General features: G+C 46.6%; 1 protein-coding gene across 2 annotated transcripts in view; it reads left to right on the top strand.

Moving 5' to 3' along the window:
* RBM26 (RNA binding motif protein 26) overlaps window positions 1-21,501 on the top strand; it is a 134,530-nt gene that overhangs the window by 11,386 nt on the left and 101,643 nt on the right. For both annotated transcript variants that reach the window (XM_068267904.1, XM_068267903.1), the window contains exon 2: window positions 16,068-16,186. In XM_068267904.1, coding sequence (XP_068124005.1) covers window positions 16,068-16,186 — 119 coding nt within the window. The remainder of the gene's footprint in view (window positions 1-16,067; window positions 16,187-21,501) is intronic.

Here is a 21,501-nt window from a genome sequence, read left to right as displayed (position 1 = left end):
GGGGGGGGGGAAATCAGTGTGCTTGGTGCAGACTAGGGTGGCTGCAGCCTGCCCTGGTGGTCCCTCGGACACTGGGACCACCAGGGCAGGAGACAGCCTGTATAGTACACTTTGTAAACATTACAAAGTGTATTATACACTTTGTATGCGGCGATCGCGGGGTTAACATCCTGCCGGCGCTTCCGTATGGCCGGCGGGATGTTGCGGCGGGTGAGCGGCGCCAGGCGGAGGCGGAGGATCGCGTCACTGATGACGCGATCGCTCCGCCCATGCCCCTACAAGGACCGCCGCCAATTGTCAATACGGCGGTCCTTGCGGGGTGCACTTCCCGGCCGCCAATTGTACATACGGCGGTCGGGAAGTGGTTAAACAGATGATTGTCAGGAGTGTCTTAAATAGGCCAGAACAGAATGGAAAATTCCTCTGCCGAGGGAAAAGGTGTGGGACCTGTAAACGCATCCATTCCACTGACAGGATACTAATACCAGGTACACAACAGGAATACAGAAGTACAAGCCACCTTTTCCTGCGACTCATCTAATCTGGTATACCTGATCATGTGTGCAAAATGCCCCAAAGGAATTTATGTGGGAAAACCAAGACAACCTTTACGTGATCGCATGAAACACCACAGGTTCACTATTAACAGCAGAAAAAAGGATAATAGGAAATATACTGATGTCCCAGTACCCACACACTTTTGTATACCTGGACACAGTTTAAGCGCTTTTTCTCGACACTGTATTAATGGGTGGCTTCAAATCGGAAAACATGAGACTAACACAAGGAACAAAGTTTATACATTGGTTCAAAACTGTAGAAGATGGTTTAACCAGCCTGGCGGTATGGACGAGCTCAGCTCGTCCATCACCGCCGGAGGCTGCCGCTCAGGCCCTGCTGGGCCGATTTACATGAAATAAAGTGCAGCACACGCAGCCGGCACTTTGCCAGCCGCGTGTGCTGCCTGATCGCCGCCGCGCGGCGAAAGAGGGTCCCCCCAGCCGCCCGAGCCCTGCGCAGCCGGAACAAATAGTTCCGGCCAGCGCTAAGGGCTGGATCGGAGGCGGCTGACGTCAGGACGTCGGCTGACGTCCATGACGTCACTCCGCTCGTCGCTATGGCGACGATCTAAGCAAAACAAGGAAGGCCGCTCATTGCGGCCTTCCTTGTTTATTCTGGGCGCCGGAGGCGATCGGAAGAACGCCTCCGGAGCGCCCTCTAGTGGGCTTTCATGCAGCCAACTTTCAGTTGGCTGCATGAAATAGTTTTTTTTTTATTAAAAAAAAACCCTCCCGCAGCCTCCCTGGCGATCTTATCAGAACGCCAGGGTGGTTAAACAAGGCTCTTGTGCTGGTACGATGGGTTTTAAATGCCATAATTCTTTGTTTTTTTTTCTATCTTTTCATTTTTTTTGTTTCATATGCTGGTAAGATAGTGTTTACTGTCACTGTTCATTTTTTTTTTTTTTTGCTTTTATGTGCTGTGAAGATGGTTTTAAATGCCACATATGGTGGTCCTGTCCCCCAATCCAGAAATTCTGGAAAAAGGTTGAGGTTTGTCTAAGAGTAAGCACAGGCCTAGACCTCTGTATCAATAAAACAGAGGCGATCTTTGGTCAGGGCGTGCAAACCACTATCAAATTGTGTCACACTCACCGCCTTGGTCTCCCGTGGGGCTCTCGGGTGCGCTCTCTAGTGCGCACGCGCGGGGGCTCTCTGGGCCTTGTAGTCTCTTTTCTGGTGTATGGTGTTGCGTGCTATGCGCATGCGCAAGGTATTGCGTGCAAAGTGTTGCGCAAATTTTTGTGCGCGTGTCCGCAGGGTGCTAATTTCGGCGCCAATGCACAGTATGAAAGCAGCACTGCCCCGACAGCAGTGCTGCTCATTCTGACTGCTTGGCTAGCCTGTTGGTGAACCGTTGTTCCTGCCTTGCTATTATTCTGATCTGATCTCCTATTGTGACCTTGGCCTGTGACCCCAACTACCGCTGATCTCCGCCTGCCCAGACCTTTGGCTCTGTCTCCCGGATTACCGTTGTCTGCTGCCTGCCCCAACCTTTGGCTTGTGACCCCCGACCTCCGTTGTCTGCCGCCTGCCCTGACCTTTGGTTTGTGATCTCGACCTACGCTGAACTCTGCTTACCCTGGACCTCCGGCTCTTGTCTGACCAAGCTTTCTCCACAACTAGTGCCACTGTTCTCCTGACCACTTGCTGAGGTAATCCCAGTAGTGACCTGGTAGGGCACTAGGCAGTTAAGTTCCACATCCCCCTCCTGGGGGTGTGGTCCTGCACTCCCCTCAAGGGTTTGTGGGTGAAGACCCGTGGTCACCTAGACTCCACTACTGGGTAACACCTCTTCCTTCGTGGAAATGTCAACAGGTACTGAAGAGAATCTCAAGAAGGGGTTTATTAGGCCTTCCTCATCCCCTGCTGGAGCTGGGATCTTCTTTGTTGAAAAGGACGGTTCTCTTCTTCCCTGCATAGATTAACGTGATCTTAATAAAATTACCAACAAGATCCGATATCGTCTCCCACTGATGCCTGACCTATTTCAGAGACTCGGATCGGCCTGCATCTTTTCCAAGCTTGACTTGAGAGGAGCCTACAATCTGATCAGGATCCGCAAGGGGGACGAGTGGAAGACTGCTTTCCGTTCCCGTTTCGGACACTTCGAGTACTTAGTGATGCAGTTCAGCTTATGTAATGCTCCGGCTACATTCCAACACTTTGTCAATGACATCTTTAGAGACTACATCGACATTTTCATGGTGGTCTATCTGGACGACATACTCATTTTCTCTTCTTCTCAAGAGGAACATCATAACCACGTAAAAAAGGTCCTGGCCTGTCTCCGTATCCATGGATTATACGCTAAGCCCGAGAAGTGTGAGTTCAATAAGACGAATATTCAGTAACTTGGTCTGAAGATCTCCCCTGGATATATCTGGAGGCTCTGCCTGCGGCCGCTTCTGGGATGGAAGCTCCTTGCTGGGCTGAATTTAGCGGTTACACATGCTGAGACACCTGATTTTGGGCATTGAGGGGGTCTGATGGTGAAGGGGTCCCTTTTTGCGCTGTTGCTTTTGTTGTATCGGGGGCTCTACCTGCAGCCACTTCGGGGTCAGGTGCTCTTGGCCGGGGTGCATTGGCGATCGTGCATGCTGGGACATTTGGCTTTGGGTTTTGTGGTGTCTGGTGGTGTAGGGGCACCTGTACGTGCTGTTGCTTTAAATGGGCCAGGAGGCTCTACCTACAGCCACTTCTAAGACAGGTACTCTCTGCCAGGGTACACTTAGCGTTCATGCATGCTAAGACACTTTATTCTGGGCCTTGAGGCATTTGATAAAGCAAAGTTCCCTGTCGCTTTAAAGATATCAAGAACAGTATTCTCCCCAGAATTTTTTTCCAGCCGGGTGGCATGAAAAAGTAGCCGGGTAGGTCAAGATGAAAATGCAGGGCAACTCTGCTTACAGCATAGGAGGAGGTGAGCCGATGTCAGCCGGGTGGTCACCAAATCTAGCCGGGTAGAGCACCCGACTAAAAGAGCCTGGGGAGAACACTGAAGAAGCACTACCTGCAGCCACTTCTAAAACGGGTACTCTTTGGCAAGGTGCACTTAGCAGCCATGCATGCTGAGCATGTGATACTTGGTTCTGGGCCTTGCTGTATCTGTTGATGCAGGGATCCCTACACTTGCTGACGCTTTGAATTTATCGGGAGGCTCTGCCTCTGGAAACTTGTTCTTTTGTAAAGGTGCACTTAGCAATCATTCATTTTGGGGCACTTGGTTTTAGGCCTTGCAATATCGGATAATGCAGGGGGGCTCTGGACTGGAGCACACTTTCAAAAGTGGCTGAGTTCCACGTTGAACACGGGGTTGCGATCCATTTCTGCTGCGAGGGCGGTGGTAACTACAGAAAACTATCGTAATTGCAGGATTTGGGGGGGGGGGGGGGGGCGTCTTGTACGCTGGAGGATATGGAACTTTCTCTCTCTGAAGGTAGCTCTTCCTTTGGTCTGTTTCTCTTTTCCCTTTCTTTATGTATTTCTATGTAATTATTAAATTCGATTGGCAAATTCTGATTATTAGCAAACATGAGACTTTTTATGCCCAACACCAAGAGCGTGGTGATGAAGCCTATCAATATGGTTGGGCCTTCATAAACTGTGGCTAGACTCTGAGCTAATCAGAAATGAAAAAAAAAAATAAAAAAATGCCTCAGTTCTCTTTCGCTTAGAATTAATGCTGCATGTAATCAGCCCAGTCACAATTTGAATTCAGAATTTACGTTTTCAGTCTGCTTTGTTTTGTTGAGGAAACTGTTGCTCTTATTAATTTAGCCAGGATGTTTAGGAAAGCCTCCTAAAGGAACAGCTAAGGCATCTAATTTCATTTATTTGTTTGCTAAAGAATGTTTCTCCTCTGTATGTCAGTATACACTCACCTAAAGGATTATTAGGAACACCATACTATGACCCCCTTTCACCTTCACAACTACCTTAATTCTACGTGGCATTGATTCAATAAGGTGTTGAAAGCATTCTTTAGAAATGTTGGCCCATATTGATAGGATAGCATCTTGCAGTTGATGGAGATTTGTGGGATGCACATCCAGGGCACAAAGCTCCCGTTCCATCACATCCCAAAGATGCTCTATTGGGTTGAGATCTGGTGACTGTGGGGGGCCTTTTTAGTACAGTGAACTCATTGTCATGTTTAACCACTTGAGGACCACAGTCTTTCTACCCCTTAAAGAGGAGCTGTTAGGTATAAGGTCTCAGAGAAAATAAACACATATATCAGTAGCTAAAGATTGGCTGTACTTACATTACATATGCATTTCACTGTCCACGTTTGGATTTCACAGAATTTGTATATAGTATATGCAGAGATAGATGCTCCTGACAGCTCATGGCAGGCTCCATGTTTTTCTGTCAAATGTGTCGTCATGTCCTGCCTGCTTCCTGATCACAGATAAGCTTGTACTAAATAACACAGTGTGCAGTGAATATTAATGAGCCATGTGGCTAGGAACAATAGCTGACTCCTGCAGTGTAGTCTGCCCGAGATTTATCAGTGCTACAAGATTACAAGCTGCTGTAAGGTCTCATTAGCAGCCGAGGGGGGAGCCCCAGAATGCTTTGCAGTAATATGCGGCTTGCGTCTTCTTAAGAATAACAGACTTGCTGATAAGCACACATCAAAGGTAACTGAGATTTTTATCTTCACTAATTGCTTTTGGGCTTCCTTCTAAACTGTTTAACACAGGAGAATAGAGGTTTAAATTAGCTTCTGCAGCCTGACAGTTACTCTTTAGTAACTGTCAGGCTGCAGAAGCTAATTTAAACCTCTATTCTCCTGTGTTAAACAGTTTAGAAGGAAGTCATAAAGCCATTAGTGAAGATAAAAATCTCAGTTACCTTTGATGTGTGCTTATCAGAAAGGCTGTTATAGAACCATAAGGACGCAAGCCGCATACTAAACTGCAAAGCATTCTGGGGCCCTCCCCTCGGCTGCTAATGAGATGTTACAGGAGCTTGTAATCAGTCCAGCGCGTAGCACTGATAAATCTCGGGCAGAGTACACTGCAGGAGTCAGCTATTGTTACTAGCCACATGGCTCATTAATATTCACTGCACACTGTGTTGTTCAAGTAGGAGCTTATCTGTGATCAGGAAGCAGGCAGGACATGATGACACATTTGACAGAAAAACATGGAGCCTGCCATGAGCTGTCAGGAGCATCTATCTCTGCATATACTATATACAAATTCTGTGAAATCCAAACGTGGACAGTGAAATGCATATGTAATGTAAGTACAGCCAATCTTTAGCTACTGATATATGTGTTTATTTTCTCTGAGACCTTATACCGAACAGCTCCTCTTTAAGGACCAGAGCCTTTTTCTCCATTCAGACCACTGTAGCTTTCACGTTTTATTGCTCGGTCATACAACCTACCACCTAAATGAATTTTACCTCCTTTTCTTGTCACTAATACAGCTTTCTTTCGGTGCTATTTGATTGCTGCTGCGAGTTTTAGTTTTTATTATATTCATCAAAAAAGAAATGAATTTTGTCAAGACTTTTTTAACTTTCTGTGCTGACATTTTTCAAATAAAGTAAAATTTCCTATACATTTGAGCATGAAAGTTATTCTGCTACATGTTTTTGATTAAAAAAAAAACATTCAGTGTATATTTATTGGATTGGATAAAAGTTATAGCGTTTACAAACCATGGTGCCAAAAGTGAATTTTCCCATTTTGAAGCATCTCTGACTTTTCTGACCACCTGTCATGTTTCATGAGGTGCTAAAATTCCAGGATAGTATACCGTATTTTTCGGACTATAAGACGCACTTTTTCTCCCTCAAAAGCGTGGGTGAAAAGTCAGTGCGTCTTATAGTCCGAAGGTGTCCTGTGGAGGCTGCCATCCTTTGTCTCTGATGTGCCCCTTTGTCTCCGATGTGCCCCTCTGTCTCCTTTCCCCCCTCCAACTGTCTCCGATGTCCCGGTGTCCTCCTTTGCAACCCCAGGGGCTCTAATGTGCCTTTGTCTTCCTCAGCTCCCTCCCCATCTCTGATGTCCCGTGTTTCCAGATGTCCTCCCCCACCCCGTGTATCGGTGCCCCCTGTGGCTTAATGTGCTGCCTCTGTCCCCCTGCAAGTGAAATAATTACCATCAGCGTGATCGGTGTTGAGTGCGGACGAGCAGGGATTCGGTCCTCCTTCATTCGCAGCTCCAGCTTCAAAGTGCGCCTTCAGGTTGCAGAAGCCATGTGGCCAATCAGGAGAGGCGCTGCACGGACAACATCCAATCACTGCTGCCGCTGTTCTAACAGGACGCGATGGTCCCGCGGGCGGGACAAGGCTCTGTCATTGAGCCAATCACTGCACAAGGCTCTGTCATTGAGCCAATCACTGCACTCGATTGGCTCAATGACAGAGCCTTGTCCCGCCCGCGGGACCATCACGTCCTGTTAGAACAGCGGCAGCAGTGATTGGATGTTGTCCGTGCAGCGCCTCTCCTGATTGGCCGCATGGTGCCTGCAACCTGAAGGAAGTACTTTGAAGCTGGATCCATGAATGAACGAGGACCGAATCCCTGCTCGTCGCACTGAGGATCTTCCACACCGTTCTTGCTGATGATAACGATCTCACCTTAAGGGGGACAGAGGAAGCAAATTAAGCCACAGGGGGGCACATCAGAGATGGGAGCGGGATAAGGAGGACATCAGAGGCATGGGGGAGGGAGGAAAGAAGGAAACCAGGACATCAGAGGGCGGAGGGGGTCAAGGATGACAGGCACATCAGAGATATGGGGGAGAAGGGAAAGGGGGGCATCAGAGACATGGGGAAGGGAGGAAAGTTGGACACCAGGACATCAGAGATGGGGACAGGATGACACGGGGCACATCAGATACACAAGGGAGAAGGGAAAGAGGGATATCAGAGCCACTGGGGGAAAAGTGGACACCAGGGGACATCAGAGCCAAGGGGAAGGGGGAAAGCAGCAGATCACAGGAGCATGTCAGAGATGGGGAGAAGGAAAAGGACACCAGGGGACATCAGAGATGGGGGGGGGAGTACACCAGGGGACATGGGGGAGGGGGATGACACCAGGGAAGATGGGGGGGTGACATCAGAGACACAGGGGAGAGAAAAGGAGGACACCGGGGACATCAAAGATGGGGAGGGGGGTAGGAGAACACCGGGGGACAAGAGAGATACAAGGGAACAGAAAAGACATGGGAACAGAGGAGACAGAGGAGGACAAATGGAGAGAGGAGGACACAGGATGGTCAAAGAAGGACTCAAGAGGGAAATAATTGGGGGGAAGATTAAGGGGAGAAGATCCACAAGATGTCCCTGCACCATGGATGCACCAGGGTTAGTATATTTTTTTTTCCCTGATTTTTGTCCTCTAAACCTGGTGCGTCTTATGGTCCGGAGCGTCTTATGGTCCGAAAAATACGGTAAATACCCCCCAAATGACCCCATTTTGGAAAGAAGACATCCCAAAGTATTCACTGAGAGGCGTGGTGAGTTCATAGAAGATTTTATTTTTTGTCACAAGTTAGCAGAACATGGCACTTTGTGACAAAAAAATAAGTTTCCATTTCTTTTAACTTGCGACAAAAAAAAAAAAGAAATCTGCCACGGACTCACTATGCTCCTCTTTGAATACCTTGAAGGGTCTACTTTCCAAAATGGGGTCATTTGTGGGGTGTGTTTACTGTCCTGGCATTTTGGGGGGTGCTAAATTGTAAGCACCCCTGTAAAGCCTAAAGGTGCTCATTGGTCTTTGGGCCCATTAGCGCAGTTAGGCTGCAAAAAAGTGCACCACATGTGGTATTGCCGTACTCAGGAGAAGTAGTATAATGTGTTTTGGGTGTATTTTTACACATACCCATGCTGGGTGGGAGAAATATCTCTGCAAATGACAATTGTTTGTTTTTCTTTTACACACAATTATCCATTTACAGAGATATTTCTCCCACTCAGCATGGGTATATGTAAAAATACACCCAAAACACATTATACTACTTCTCCTGAGTACGGCGATACCACGTGTGGCACTTTTTTGCACCCTAACTGCGCTAAAGGGCCCAAAGTCCAATGAGTACCTTTAGGATTTCACAGGTCATTTTTGAATTTGGTTTCCAGACTACTCCTCACGGTTTAGGGCCCCTAAAATGCCAGGGCAGTATCGGAACCCCACAAGTGACCCCATTGTAGAAAGAAGACACCCCAAGGTATTCCGTTGTATGGTGAGTTCATAGAAGATTTTATTTTTTTGTCACAAGTTAGTGAAAAATGACACTTTGTGAAAAAACAAAAATCAATTTCCGCTAACTTCTGACAAAAAATAAAATCTTCTATGAACTCGTCATACACCTAACAGAATACCTTGGGGTGTCTTTTTTTCTAAAAAGGAGTCACTTGTGGGGTTCCTATATTGCCCTGGCATTTTACGGGCCCAAAACCGTGAGTAGTCTGGAAACCAAATGTCTCAAAATGACTGTTCAGGGCTATAAGCATCTGCACATTTTGATGACAGGTGGTCTATGAGGGGGCGAATTTTGTGGAACCGGTCATAAGCAGGGTGGCCTCTTAGATGGCAGGTTGTATTGGGCCTGATCTGATGGATAGGAGTGCTAGGGGGGTGACAAGAGGTGATTGATGGGTGTCTCAGGGGGTGGTTAGAGGGGAAAATAGATGCAATCAATGCACTGGGGAGGTGATCGGAAGGGGGTCTGAGGGGGATCTGAGGGTTTGGCCGAGTGATCAGGAGCCCACACGGGACAAATTAGGGCCTGATCTGATGGGTAGGTGTGCTAGGGGGTGACAGGTGGTGACAGGAGGTGATTAATGGGTGTCTCAAGGTGTGATTAGTGGGGGGAATAGATGCAAGCAATGCACTGGTGAGGTGATCAGGGCTGGGGTCTGAGGGTGTGGGCGGGTGATTGGGTGCCCTAGGGGCAGATAGGGGTCTAATCTGATGGGTAGCAGTGACAAGGGGTGATTGATGGGTAATTAGTGGGTGTTTAGAGGAAAGAACAGATGCAATGCACTTGGGAGGTGATCTGACGGCGGGTCTGCAGGCGATCGGATGGTGTGGGTGGGTGATCAGATTGCCTGCAAGGGGCAGGTTAGGGGCTGATTGTTGGGTGGCAGTGACAGGGTGATTGACAGGTGATCAGGGGGGATAGATGCATACAGTACACTGGGGGGGGGGGGGTCTCGGGAGAATCTGAGGGGTGGGGGGTTGATCAGGAGTCCCCAGGGGGCAGTTTAAGGAAGTAAAAAAAAATAGCGTTGACAGGGAGTGATTGATGGGTTATTAGGGGGGCGGGTTGTCGTCGCGGGTGGACGGAGCCGGTTGCCGGGGGAAGCGCGTGTCATCAATGGCGCGATCGCTCCCCCGGCATGCCGAAAGGACGCTACGCCCTTGGACGTATTGCGGTCCTTTCGGCGTCCACTTTGCCGCCGCCCATCGGCTGTGGGCGGTCGGCAAGTGGTTAAGAAACAAATTTGAAATGATTTGAGCTTTGTGACATGGTGCAGTGTTCTCCCCAGGATCAATTAAGTGGGCGGGCCGCCCGGGTGAATTAAGGCCCCGCCCGGCTGCTATTTTGCATATTAGAAAAGCCAGCACTGTTCTCTGTACTCAGCGCTGACTCCTCTGTAGCAGATTGCCCAGCTCCTCTACGTACGAGATCTCGCGCTTTCCGGCGGGCTCGTACACTCCTTGCCTCAGCATGGCAATAGGCGGGGCCATCTGTTATACTGCGCATAGTGCTCCTCTAGGAAGTAGGAACGAAGCACATTACAGGCAGTCTCTCTCTCTCTCACTCTGCCTGCACGATCGTGAAGGGACGCTGGAGCCTGTGTGACTAAAGCAGAGCTGGGCAAACTACAGCCCGTCTGGCTCTGTAATCCGGGTATTTAGTGCCTCCTTTCCTCCTCACGGCTGTGTCACTTGTCTCTCTCCCTCCCCACCGTACAATTGTACATTTACGTGCCGTACTAACTTTCCCATCTCTGAATTACGGCACTTCAGACTGAAGAAAGGAGTGCAGGCAATCACTCACTTCCTCCCCGGGTGTCAGACGCACGGAGCAGATCTCCAATAGCTTCAGAGAGCGGGATGTTTTGGCTGCCCAGAGAACAGAGCAAACAGACAGCAGCGCTGAAGGGGAAAAAAAGCAGTCTTATCTGATAGGTACAGGCAAAAAAAAGCTGTGACCTTAGGTCAGCTTGCACACATAAAGCTCTGTCCTGAAGTGTATTCCCACCCCCTCTTTTTTAACCCTTAGGATACACTAATCTCTGGAATCTCAAGGGGCCAGCATGTCCTTTTGCTGAGCTTTGCATTTTTTCAAAAAAAACCCAGTTCATACCTATGTGTTAATTTGCAGCTTCTCAGTTAAATCTGTAGGACATGCTGAGCCTTGTGGTTCCACAACAATGGGGTCAACAAATAATGAAAACCTTACCAATCAGATGATTGGTAGAGGAACCAACCCCAAAAACATTGACGGAACAATAGAGGTTGATCGGAACCATTAATGATGCCCAATATGTATAACTGTCTAGCTCTGGACATGTATGAAAATATGAGGTCTGTTTCACCTGCACTGTGTACTGCAAATCAAGCCTATTTTTTTGTTTTTTTCAAAAGCAAACAAAAAGCACAGTAATAGCACATTGAAAACAACCAAAAACAGTTTTTCCTGGTTTTGACTTGGCAGGTTCACTTTAAGACAGATGGTGCATATATAATACTGGGTACACACAGATTTTCCGGCTGATTTACTGTCAGATCCATTATTTCCAACATGACCGATCTGCTTTCTGATCGATTTTCGAGCATTTTCCGATCAATTTCCTATTGAAGTGAACGGAAATCGATCGGAAAATGCTCTGCAATTGATCAGAAAGCAGATCGGACATGTTGGAAATAATCGTTCTGACAGTAAATCTGGCAGAAAATCTCACCTAGCATCTCTGTACCTAGCATTAAAGCAAGAGTCATATGGAGGCTCAGTGTTTTCCTCAGGCCTCCATCCGGCTCATTTTGGTAAGCACCCGGCTGATATTGGCTCGTTTCCTCCTTCTGCTATGCTGTCAGCAGAGCTTACATGGCCCTGCATTCCCCCTGTTGCACCCCACCCGGCTACTTTTTCATGCCACCCGGCTGGAAAAAATTTCTGGGGAGAACACTGTGGTGCATTATCCTACTGGAAGTACCGTATTTTTCGCCATATAAAACGCACTTTTTCTCCCCTTAAAATGGGGAGAAAAAGTCCCTGCGACTTATATGGCAAAGGCAGGGAATCCCCGACTTCCGAACGCCCGCCGATATAAACCGTCGCCACGTCGGGGATTCCCTGCCTGTGTGCGTCCTCCTGTCACCTCCATGTTGTCCCCCATTGTCTGTACTTGGCTGCCCGGCTGCCCCCGCATGCTGTCTAGCCCCCGCTGTGTGCTGCCTTCTACCCCCGTGATGTCTGGCCCCAGCTGTGTGCTGCCTCCCCCTGCGTGATGTCAGCGCTTCTGTGCCCGGCTGCCCCCACATGCTCTCTGGCCCCCGCTGTGTGCCCGGCTCGTTCTGCCTCCCCGGCGTGATGTCTGCCCCCCCGGGTGTTTAGCGGCAGCTGCTTACCTCCTCCATCATGCCTGCGAGGACTGCAGACCTCCGTCTTCTGTGTGCGGCTTCCTCTAGTGCCGGGCTTCTAATGACTCGTCACGATGACGCGTCATTAGAAGCCCGGCACTAGAGGAAGCCGCACACAGAAGACGGAGGTCTGTAGTCCTCGCGGGCATGATGGAGGAGGTAAGCAGCTGCCGCTAAACACCCGGGGGGGGCAGACATCACGCGGGGGGAGGCAGCACACAGCGGGGGTCAGGCAGCACGAGCCGGGCACACAGCGGGGGCCAGAGAGCATGCGGGGGCAGCCGGGCACAGAAGCGCCGACATCACGCAGGGGGAGGCAGCACACAGCTGGGGCCAGACATCACTGGGGTGGAAGGCAGCACACAGCGGGGGCTAGACAGCATGCGGGGGCAGCCGGGCACAGAAGCGCAGACATGCGGGGGACATGGTGGAGGAGACATGGGGAGAAAGGAGGACTTGAGTGGCATGGGGCAGACTGGTAGGAGGCATGGGGCAGACTGGTAGGAGGCATGGGGCAGACTGGTAGGAGGCATGGGGCAGACTGGTAGGAGGCATGGGGCAGACTGGTAGGAGGCATGGGGCAGACTGGTAGGAGGCATGGGGCAGACTGGTAGGAGGCATGGGGCAGACTGGTAGGAGGCATGGGGCAAACTGGTAGGAGGCATGGGGCAGACTGGTAGGAGGCATGGGGCAGACTGGAGGACACCTGAGGTAAACAGGAGGCTACCATTTAAGGGATAACATGTACAAGACACTCCTGGAATATGGACGTACCAGGTTTAGTATTTTTTTTTTTTCTCTGGATTTTGCCCTCTAAACCTAGGTGCGTCTTATATTCCGGAGCGGCTTATACGGCGAAAAATACGGTAGCCAACAGAGGATGGGTACATGGTGGTCATGAAGGGGATTGACATGGTCAGAAACGATGCTCAGGTAGCACGTGGCATTTAAAAAGACTCTGTACTCTAAAATTCTTACAATAAAAAGCATACCATTCTATTCATTATTCTCTCCTGGGCCTCTCTTTGCTGTTTCTGCCACTCCCTGCTGCAATCCTGGCTTGTAATTGCCAGGTTTAGGCAGTGTTTACTAACAAAAAACATGGCTACTAACTAGCGTGTGATAGGCTGAAAGAAGCTTAGTCTGTGACTCATACAGAGCCTGGGGGGGGGGGGGGGGGGGAGTGTAGAGGGTGTGTATAGCTTCTACCTATCACAGCAGAGCAGCACATTCCTGCCTAGCCGACAAAGCTGGCATCCTGCGCGCGATCTCCTGCAAAACAGAGCCCCAGGACTTTATGCGATTGGCGTTGGGCGGTCCTAGGGTTGCCGCGCCCATCAGCGTGACTCGGTCGGCTAGAAGTTAAAAAAGAGGAACTCCACTGCCTCATAATGTTGTATTATTAGCAGCAAACAAAGGAACCCTGAGGCTCGAGAAAAAAGGTTTTCCAGGCCTCTACAGTCTACTACGTTCCTCTGTTTCCTGCTGCCAACAGACTGCCAACTAGACTACTACGCATGTGCAGAATGCTCCCAACCATGTGCGAATGATTGAGAAAGCATGCAGAGGAGATGGGGAGGAAACAGGCATGCATACATATGAAATCACCACTGGGAGACCTAGGCACAGGATACAGCCGGTATATGGCTTATCTTGCTACTGGACAAGTCCCGGCGGCGTTAATTACTATTCCCCCTCTAGGTCCACGTGTATAGTGAGGAATGATGTCATTCGGCTTCCAACTATTGCTGGTGGCTAAATTACAGTGTTTTAAAAGTAACTTCAGCTCCGTCTCCTCACGGTGCCAAAATTACTCACTGAGCGCCGCCATAGCCGTAATTCCTATTACGGTCTAAGGTGGCGCCGGCTGCACCCAAAACTCCTGCACTGTTATTACAGCACTTGGGAAACCGAGGGACCTGATAGTGTGTATGAAGAAGGAGCTTGGGGACACATACTGGTAACACTAAAAGGAGGAACAGGGGGGCACACAGACACTGGCCACATTGACGGGTCATAGGGTCGGGTCAGAGTGTAAATGGCTGCATGGCTCTCATGGAAGCGTTAATGGCTGCTTTTGGGGGCCAGGAGGGGTTAATTTATTATTGATTTATAAAGCGCCAACGTATTCTGTGGTTTTGTACAAAGTAATAAACCATCATGGGGTATATAATAACCGTGTTCTCCCCACACTCTTTAGGCCTGGTGCACACCAGAGGAGTTTTTCTGAGCGTTTTTGAGTTTTTAAATCTGCTGCTAATGTTATCCTATGTGTCTGCACACTGGAGCAATGATGTTTTGTAAAAAAAAAAACATAGCATTACATTGGGAAGAACTTTTGAAACCTCTAAAAGCTCTTCCCAATGTAATGCTATGGGTTTTTTTTACAAAACCTCATTGCTCCAGTGTGCACAGACACATAGGATAACATTAGCAGCAGATTTAAAAATTCAAAACGCTCAGAAAAACTCCTCTGGTGTGCACCAGGCCTCACTGTTTCTTGTTTAAAGTATACCGGAACTCAGAACTCCTCTCTGCTCTAAAAGATACACAACAGCATAATAACCTTTAAACAAAAAAAAGATGTATTTGTTACAGCTGATAAAAATCCTAAAATAAATCTGCACAGTTTCCTGATTCATAGAATCAGGCCTATTGTTTACAGCCTGTACTTTTCAAATGGCTGATCTGCCATAGGTAGTCATGTTATACAGGGGAGGATCAAATTACAACTTGTGATTAGACACAAATGAGGGGGAATTAGAGACACTGAAGCGAAAAAAAAATTATGATATTATGATTTGTATGTGTAGTACAGCTAAGAAATAAAACATTAAGATCATATATATCAGTCTAATTGTTTCCAGTACAGGAAGAGTTAAGAAACTCCAGTTATCTCTATGCAAAAAAGCCATTAAGCTTACAGTCCTGGAGAGGGCTGTTATCTGACTTTTATTATCTCAACTGTTTTCTTTTTCTCTGCCAGAGGAGAGGTCATTAGTTCAGACTGCTCTGAAAGAATAATTTTGAATGCTGAGTATTGTGTAATCTGCACATATTAGAGAATGATGCAATGTTAGAAAAAACACTATATACCTGAAAATAAAAATATGAGAATATTTTCTTTGCGGCTAATCTTCTAGTAATTATTCATAGTACACAACCAATTCATTTTATCATATTTTTTTTTTCCGCTTCAGTGTCTCTTTAAACAGGCTATACTCTCTAAATACATTCAGGGTGAATTTCTCTGTTTTCCTTCTGTCCTGTGCAAGAGTTCAGGTCCACTTTAAAACCTCTCTTCAGGCAATCCATATAACCTGATTTAGGACATATTATCAGTCTACTGATCCAGTTTGATCTCATTGCTGCTGCATCAGCAGAAAAGGTGGGGAAACGGCCCTAGTAAGTGTCACAGTTTAGGGTCGCTTTCACGCCAATCGTCCTTTTCTGTGATGAAAACTGGGGCTTTTACCATACTTGTTCTGTATCTATATTTACCCCTGCTGGAATTAAAACCATCATATGTTATGTCATTATCTGTATGGCTAGGAATGAGATACTAGTTCATGCATATTAGGACAAATAATGCTGAATGGTTCACGCAGGGAACATGGTTTTGCGAGTTGGCAAAAATTATATGGAGATTCACAGATGTCAGAAGTGATTTCCTCTTCTAGTATGTTTTCTGCAGACCTCTTCTAGTATCTCTTCTACATTACTGCATATATGAATGCAGAGTTTTTGACTAATTTTGATTTTTTTTTTTAATGCATGAATTGACTTCATCTTCTATGTTTTCTGCAGACTTCTTTTATTTAGTATCTTATTTTATATGAATGTAGAGTTTTTACCTGACAAATTGAATTTGTTTTTTTTTATTGCAGTTGTGATGCTGATCCATCGGCCCTTGCAAAGTATGTTCTTGCTTTAGTTAAAAAGGATAAAAATGATCGTGAACTGAAGGCACTATGCATTGATCAACTGGATGTTTTCCTTCAGAGAGGTAACTCGTGTGAAGTTCAAAAGTCTTGAATTAAAGACTACCTTAAAGAGAATCTGTACTGTGAAAATCTTACATAAATAAACGTACCAGCCTGTTGTTGTCGTCTTCTCCTAGCCCCCTCTGTGACATTTTTGCTGCTCCCGCTGCTTTCCTGGTGATAAAATCAGTTGTATTCATTGTTTTTGTAAACAATGAAGATGGCCGCCGGACAGGAAATACATCATCAGAGCATGTGCCCGTTTGCAGAAGCTCCTCTCAAATGTGACTTGATTGCTGGAATGTTACTCCCACATGTTGCCTTAGCTGCTTGTCTGAGCTCTGCGCTCACAGCTGTTTGAAATTTCTCAGCTCCACAAGCCTTGCAGAGACGCTGGCTGTGAGCCGAGACATTGCCTGTGACTCATACACACACAGGAGAGCCTGCAGGGGGTCGTGTATAACTTCACCCTATCACAGCAGAGAGTGCATTCCTCTTTGTCTCGACAAGGCTTTATAAGAAAATAAGATTAGATCTATTACAGAGACAGTGCAACTAGAAAAGGCTGCAGTAATCCAGACCGCATTAGAACAGGTATAGGAACTTATAGGATAGAAGAAATAAAGCTGAAAATTTTGTTACAGAGTCTCTTTAACCACTTCAGCCTTCAGTAGTGTTCCATTTTATGCATCCGAGCAATTTTTACCTCCCATTCATTTGCCAATAACGTTATCACTACTTATCACAATGAATTGATCTATATCTTTTTTTCTGCTATTAATTAGGCTTTCTTTGGGTGGTACAGTTTTGCTAAGGGCTACTTTACTGTAAATGCATTTTAACAGGAAGAATAAGAAAAAAAACTGAAAAAATCCATTATTTCTCAGTTTTCAGCCATTATAGTTTTAAAATAAGGATAAAGAAATGTTGGGGATTCTAAAAGAACTCCTGGAAGAGGGTGGGAGCCAAGAAAGAGAGGGGGAGGAGGATGAGGGGATGACAGATAGGGTTCATAAGTCCTTCCGCAAGTCCACATTCAATCCACCGATTACCCCAGGGAGCCCGATAGATGTATTTCACAGGGGTATCCTTGATGAAATTAAGGCTTGTTTATACCCTAAAGATGTTATGAATATCACTGAAGGCAAGAGGAAGGCACTGGTATGGCTGAGATCCAGGACCGATATTGTGTGTAAACCCGCCGATAAGGGGGGAAAACCTGGTGATCTTGTCCAGGGAAAAATACTTGGAAGAGGCTTATCGCCAACTGGGGGACACTTTGACTTATGTGGAATTGAAATCAAATCCAGTTGAGAAAGATAAGGGGAAATTAAGAGCTCTTTTGAAAAGAGGGGTGGAACTGGGATTTTTAAGTCGGAAGGTGGGGGAGGAGCTGTTTGCGGAAAAACCCAGGTTCACCCTTTGGTATTATCTACCTAAGGTGCATAAAACGTTGGAGAACCCACCCGGGAGACCTATTGTCTCTGGGGTGGGCTCTCTAACTGAAGCTCTCTCAAGATATTTAGATTATAGGTTAAGACCTTGCCTCAGAATGGTGAAATCATTGGTGCAGGATACAGTGGACATTTTGAATGTCCTGTAAAATTTTGAGTGGAAGGACGGCTATCATTTGGCCACAATTGATGTGGTCAGCTTGTATAGCCGCATTCCACATACGGCAGGACTTATAGCGTTGCGTAGCGTTTTGGAAAAATACGGTAAAAGCGATGAATTCTCTGATTATCTATGTGAATGTATGAGCTTTATTTTAGAACAGAACTCCTTTATGTTTAATGGGAAGTGGTACAAGCAGGTATCAGGGACCGCCATGGGGACCCCGGTAGCACCCACGTATTCTAATCTTTTCTTGTCTGTGTGGGAGGATGAAACTATCTGGTCCCCCGTTAACCCCTTTCGTGCTAAATTGAAGTTATGGCGTCGATATGTGGATGACGTTCTTGTAGCCTGGAATGGTGACAGCATGGAGTTTGCTCAATTCATGGAATGGATTAATTCCAACCAGATAAATGAGCTTTACATCACATTTTGGGGACAGGGAAGTGGAGTACCTGGACCTCAGGGTGGTGATTGAGAATCAGGCGATTACTACTAAAGGGTTCAGGAAAGAAACCGCCACTCATAGTTTGCTCCATTTTGCTAGTTACCATCCCAGACATGTCAAGGACGCCATTCCGTATGGCCAATTTCTGCGCCTTCGGAGAAATAATAAAAATGACACCGATTTTGAGAGACAAGCGGAGGAACTGTATGACCGCCTCAGGAATAGAGGTTATGAGGTAGAATCAGTGGGCAAAGCCCTTGCTAGAGCTCGTGAGGTCCCTAGAGAACAACGTCTCACCAGAAAGAATCGATCATTTTCAAAGGCAAATCGGTGCAACTTTGTTTTTGATTACTCTCCCCTATCTGAAAAAATTAGACAGGCAGGCTATTAGGAATCGGTGGCGTATTCTAAAGTTGGATAGTACTTTGAAGGATCTAACTATCATGCCCCCTAGGGTCAGTTTTAGGAGGGGCAAAACTATTAGGAAATTACTGGTACACAGTGATGTTAGAGAGGAAAGTTCGGTTAACTGGTTGTCAAAGAAAAAATGGGAAGGCAATTATGGATGTGGACACTGTTGTGCGTGTGTTAGAAAGGGTAAGGTGGTCCAGATTGGACCAGTCACCTGGAGAATTAGAGAATTCATCAATTGTCGGACAAAATATGTTGTGTACTGTGTTTGGTGCCCCTGCAGTCGTTATTACATCGGGAAACCAGTCCAGCCTCTAAAGGACCGTTTCCTCCAGCATAAAAGATCTATCAGAAATGGGGTAGGTGCTACCCGTCTGATAGAGCATGTAAATGAGAGCCATGGTGGCAATGCGGAGTGCCTCTCCTTTGCAGGCTTGGAAATTGTACAAGGTGACGGCAGGGGAGGTTTGAGAGATGATTGACTCTCTAAAAGGGAGGCCTGGATGATTTCACATACTGAGGCTCTGGGGAATCTGGGTTTTTAATGAGAGGGATGAGGTAAATGCATTTTTTAAGTAAAAGCTCTAGGTAGGATTTCAAGTTATACTACACTGTCACCTTAACCTGTAATATGTTCATGGTTGTCTTCCCCCCCCCCCCCCCCCGCCCCCTTTGTGAGAGAGAGGTGGGTGGTGGGAGGGGATACCTGGATATAGGTGGGGTAGGAAGAGAAGGTGTCAGGCTCCACGTGTCCTGAAGAGGCGTGGTTACACGTGAAACGGCTGTAGACATAGGGGCTTTCGTTTGTACCTGTGCTTTGTGGCTTCAATAAAAGAAGATTCTATGAGGAGTGCCGTAGTCTGTCAGTTCTTTCAGCTATATAGTTTTAAAATAATACATGCCTCCATAATTAAAACCCACATATTGTATTTGCCTAATGGTCCCGGGTATTACACCGTTTATGTTCCTATCACAATTTATGGCGACAATATTTTATTTGGAAATAAAAGTGAATTTTTCCCGTTTTGCATCCATCATTATTTACAAGCTTATAATAATAAAAAAATATATAAATATTTCATCTTTACACGGATATTTAAAAAGTTTAGACCCTTAGATAAATTATTATTATTTTTGTTTTTTATTGTAATGCTTTTTTTTTTTTTTTTTTACTAAACATTTTATTTGGGTATTTTTGGGAGGGTGGGATGTAAATAGTATTTTTTTTTTATGTAAATATGTGTTAATTTTTTTTTCTGTACATGTAGATGTAGTTTTACTGTTTGGCCACAAGATGGCAACCATGAGTTTGTTTACATAACGTCATTCTAAGCGTAACATGTACGCTTAGAGGGACGTAGGGGGGGATGTAAGAGGCTTCCCAGAGAAGCAGTCGCTTTTTCTGCCGGGGGAAGGGATCAATGATCCCTGGACTAACGAAACGCGGTCCGGGAGAGCGCGTGCGATCGGGAGCGGACATGGCCTTGTGGACGTAGCCTCTACGTCCAGAAGGCTTAAATGGTTAAGTGTATTTTTAAAATGCAAGTAAATGTGGTTAATGGTATCTTTATAGCACCTGAATGTAGCTTCCGTGATTGAACAGGAATATTAATCACCCATTCACCGGGAAATGGGCATTATTATTAAACCCAAAGCCTCTCTGTTGAAGTTTGGAGCTCTGTGGCCACCCCACCTGTGCTGCCATGGCCTGCTCCTAGGTCTTTGGCTAGGCTGTGGCAGCTCAGCTGGGGGCGAGCCATGGACTTCAAAGGCAAGGCTTTGGGCAACAACCATGAAATACCCTCTCCCAGGCTGCGGCTCCCCCCCCCCCCCCCCATCTGTATGTGTGCGAGTGCCTCCATGTGAGGTCACTACATGTGCCAGTGTCATGTGGAACAGGCGCTTACGGTGACATTGGGGGGAGAGGGACACATAAACTTGGGGACACCGGCCAGGTTTTTGACGGTCGTCGCGATATCGAACGCTGTGATCACTGCGTTCCCGCTCAAACCTATGTGACCAAAATTTCTGCCGTTCCCGGTTGATCCATTTAACTGATTTCAGCCACAAATGATCAATTTGACACATTGATTGGTCGGCGGTGTTGTGGCACTGATTCTCTTTTGATTTAGTGAATTTTGAATCGGATGGTTAATCGGCCCACATTATTGAGTAATGTATGAGCATCCTTAGCTGAAACAACTGTCCAATAAGCAGTGTCTTATCACTGGCATGTTTCACAAGGTAGGCTAAAAGGTTAACACTATTTGCAAAGAATGATCCCTCTTGTGGAGCACAGTAAAGGAAGTGGGCAGGCTCTACTCCTGTGTTCAGAGGCAAAAAACTGGCTGATACCTCCTCCCAGTTCCTCCTTTTGTTATATGATCTGAGGCCTGGAACCCACTAGAGCGATTTTGTGAGCATTTATTGAGCGATTCAAACCACTAGCGATTTTCCCTAAACGCTCAGCTAATGTTAATGGGTGGGCCAAATTCCACTGGAGCGATTGCGATTACCAAAACGCAGGACATCCAGCATTTTTAGCGTTAGCGTTTCTGCAATGTAAAGTATATAAACGCTGCCATAATCGCTCATCAAAACCTACACAGCGATTTTGCTAGCGTTTTGAAGTTACTGCACACTAAAATAATTAAGATTCATTGAAAGGACCAATCAGAATTAAAAACGTTAATGGCTACACAATCGCTGGCAAAAAACCTTGCACTTTTTAAAATCGCTGCCAAAAACCTTGCACTTTTTAAAATTGCTTACAAAACGCTCACACAAACGCTAGCGATAGCGATTAGCGATAGCGTTTTGTAGTGGGTTTCAGGTGTTTTTTTATGCAATGTTGTGTTTTTTTTT

The sequence above is a fragment of the Hyperolius riggenbachi genome, chromosome 2, assembly GCF_040937935.1.
Source record: "Hyperolius riggenbachi isolate aHypRig1 chromosome 2, aHypRig1.pri, whole genome shotgun sequence".
Classification (NCBI taxonomy): domain Eukaryota; kingdom Metazoa; phylum Chordata; class Amphibia; order Anura; family Hyperoliidae; genus Hyperolius; species Hyperolius riggenbachi.
The sequence above is the reverse complement of the archived record's forward strand: the minus strand, read 5'-3'. Positions and strand labels throughout refer to the sequence as shown.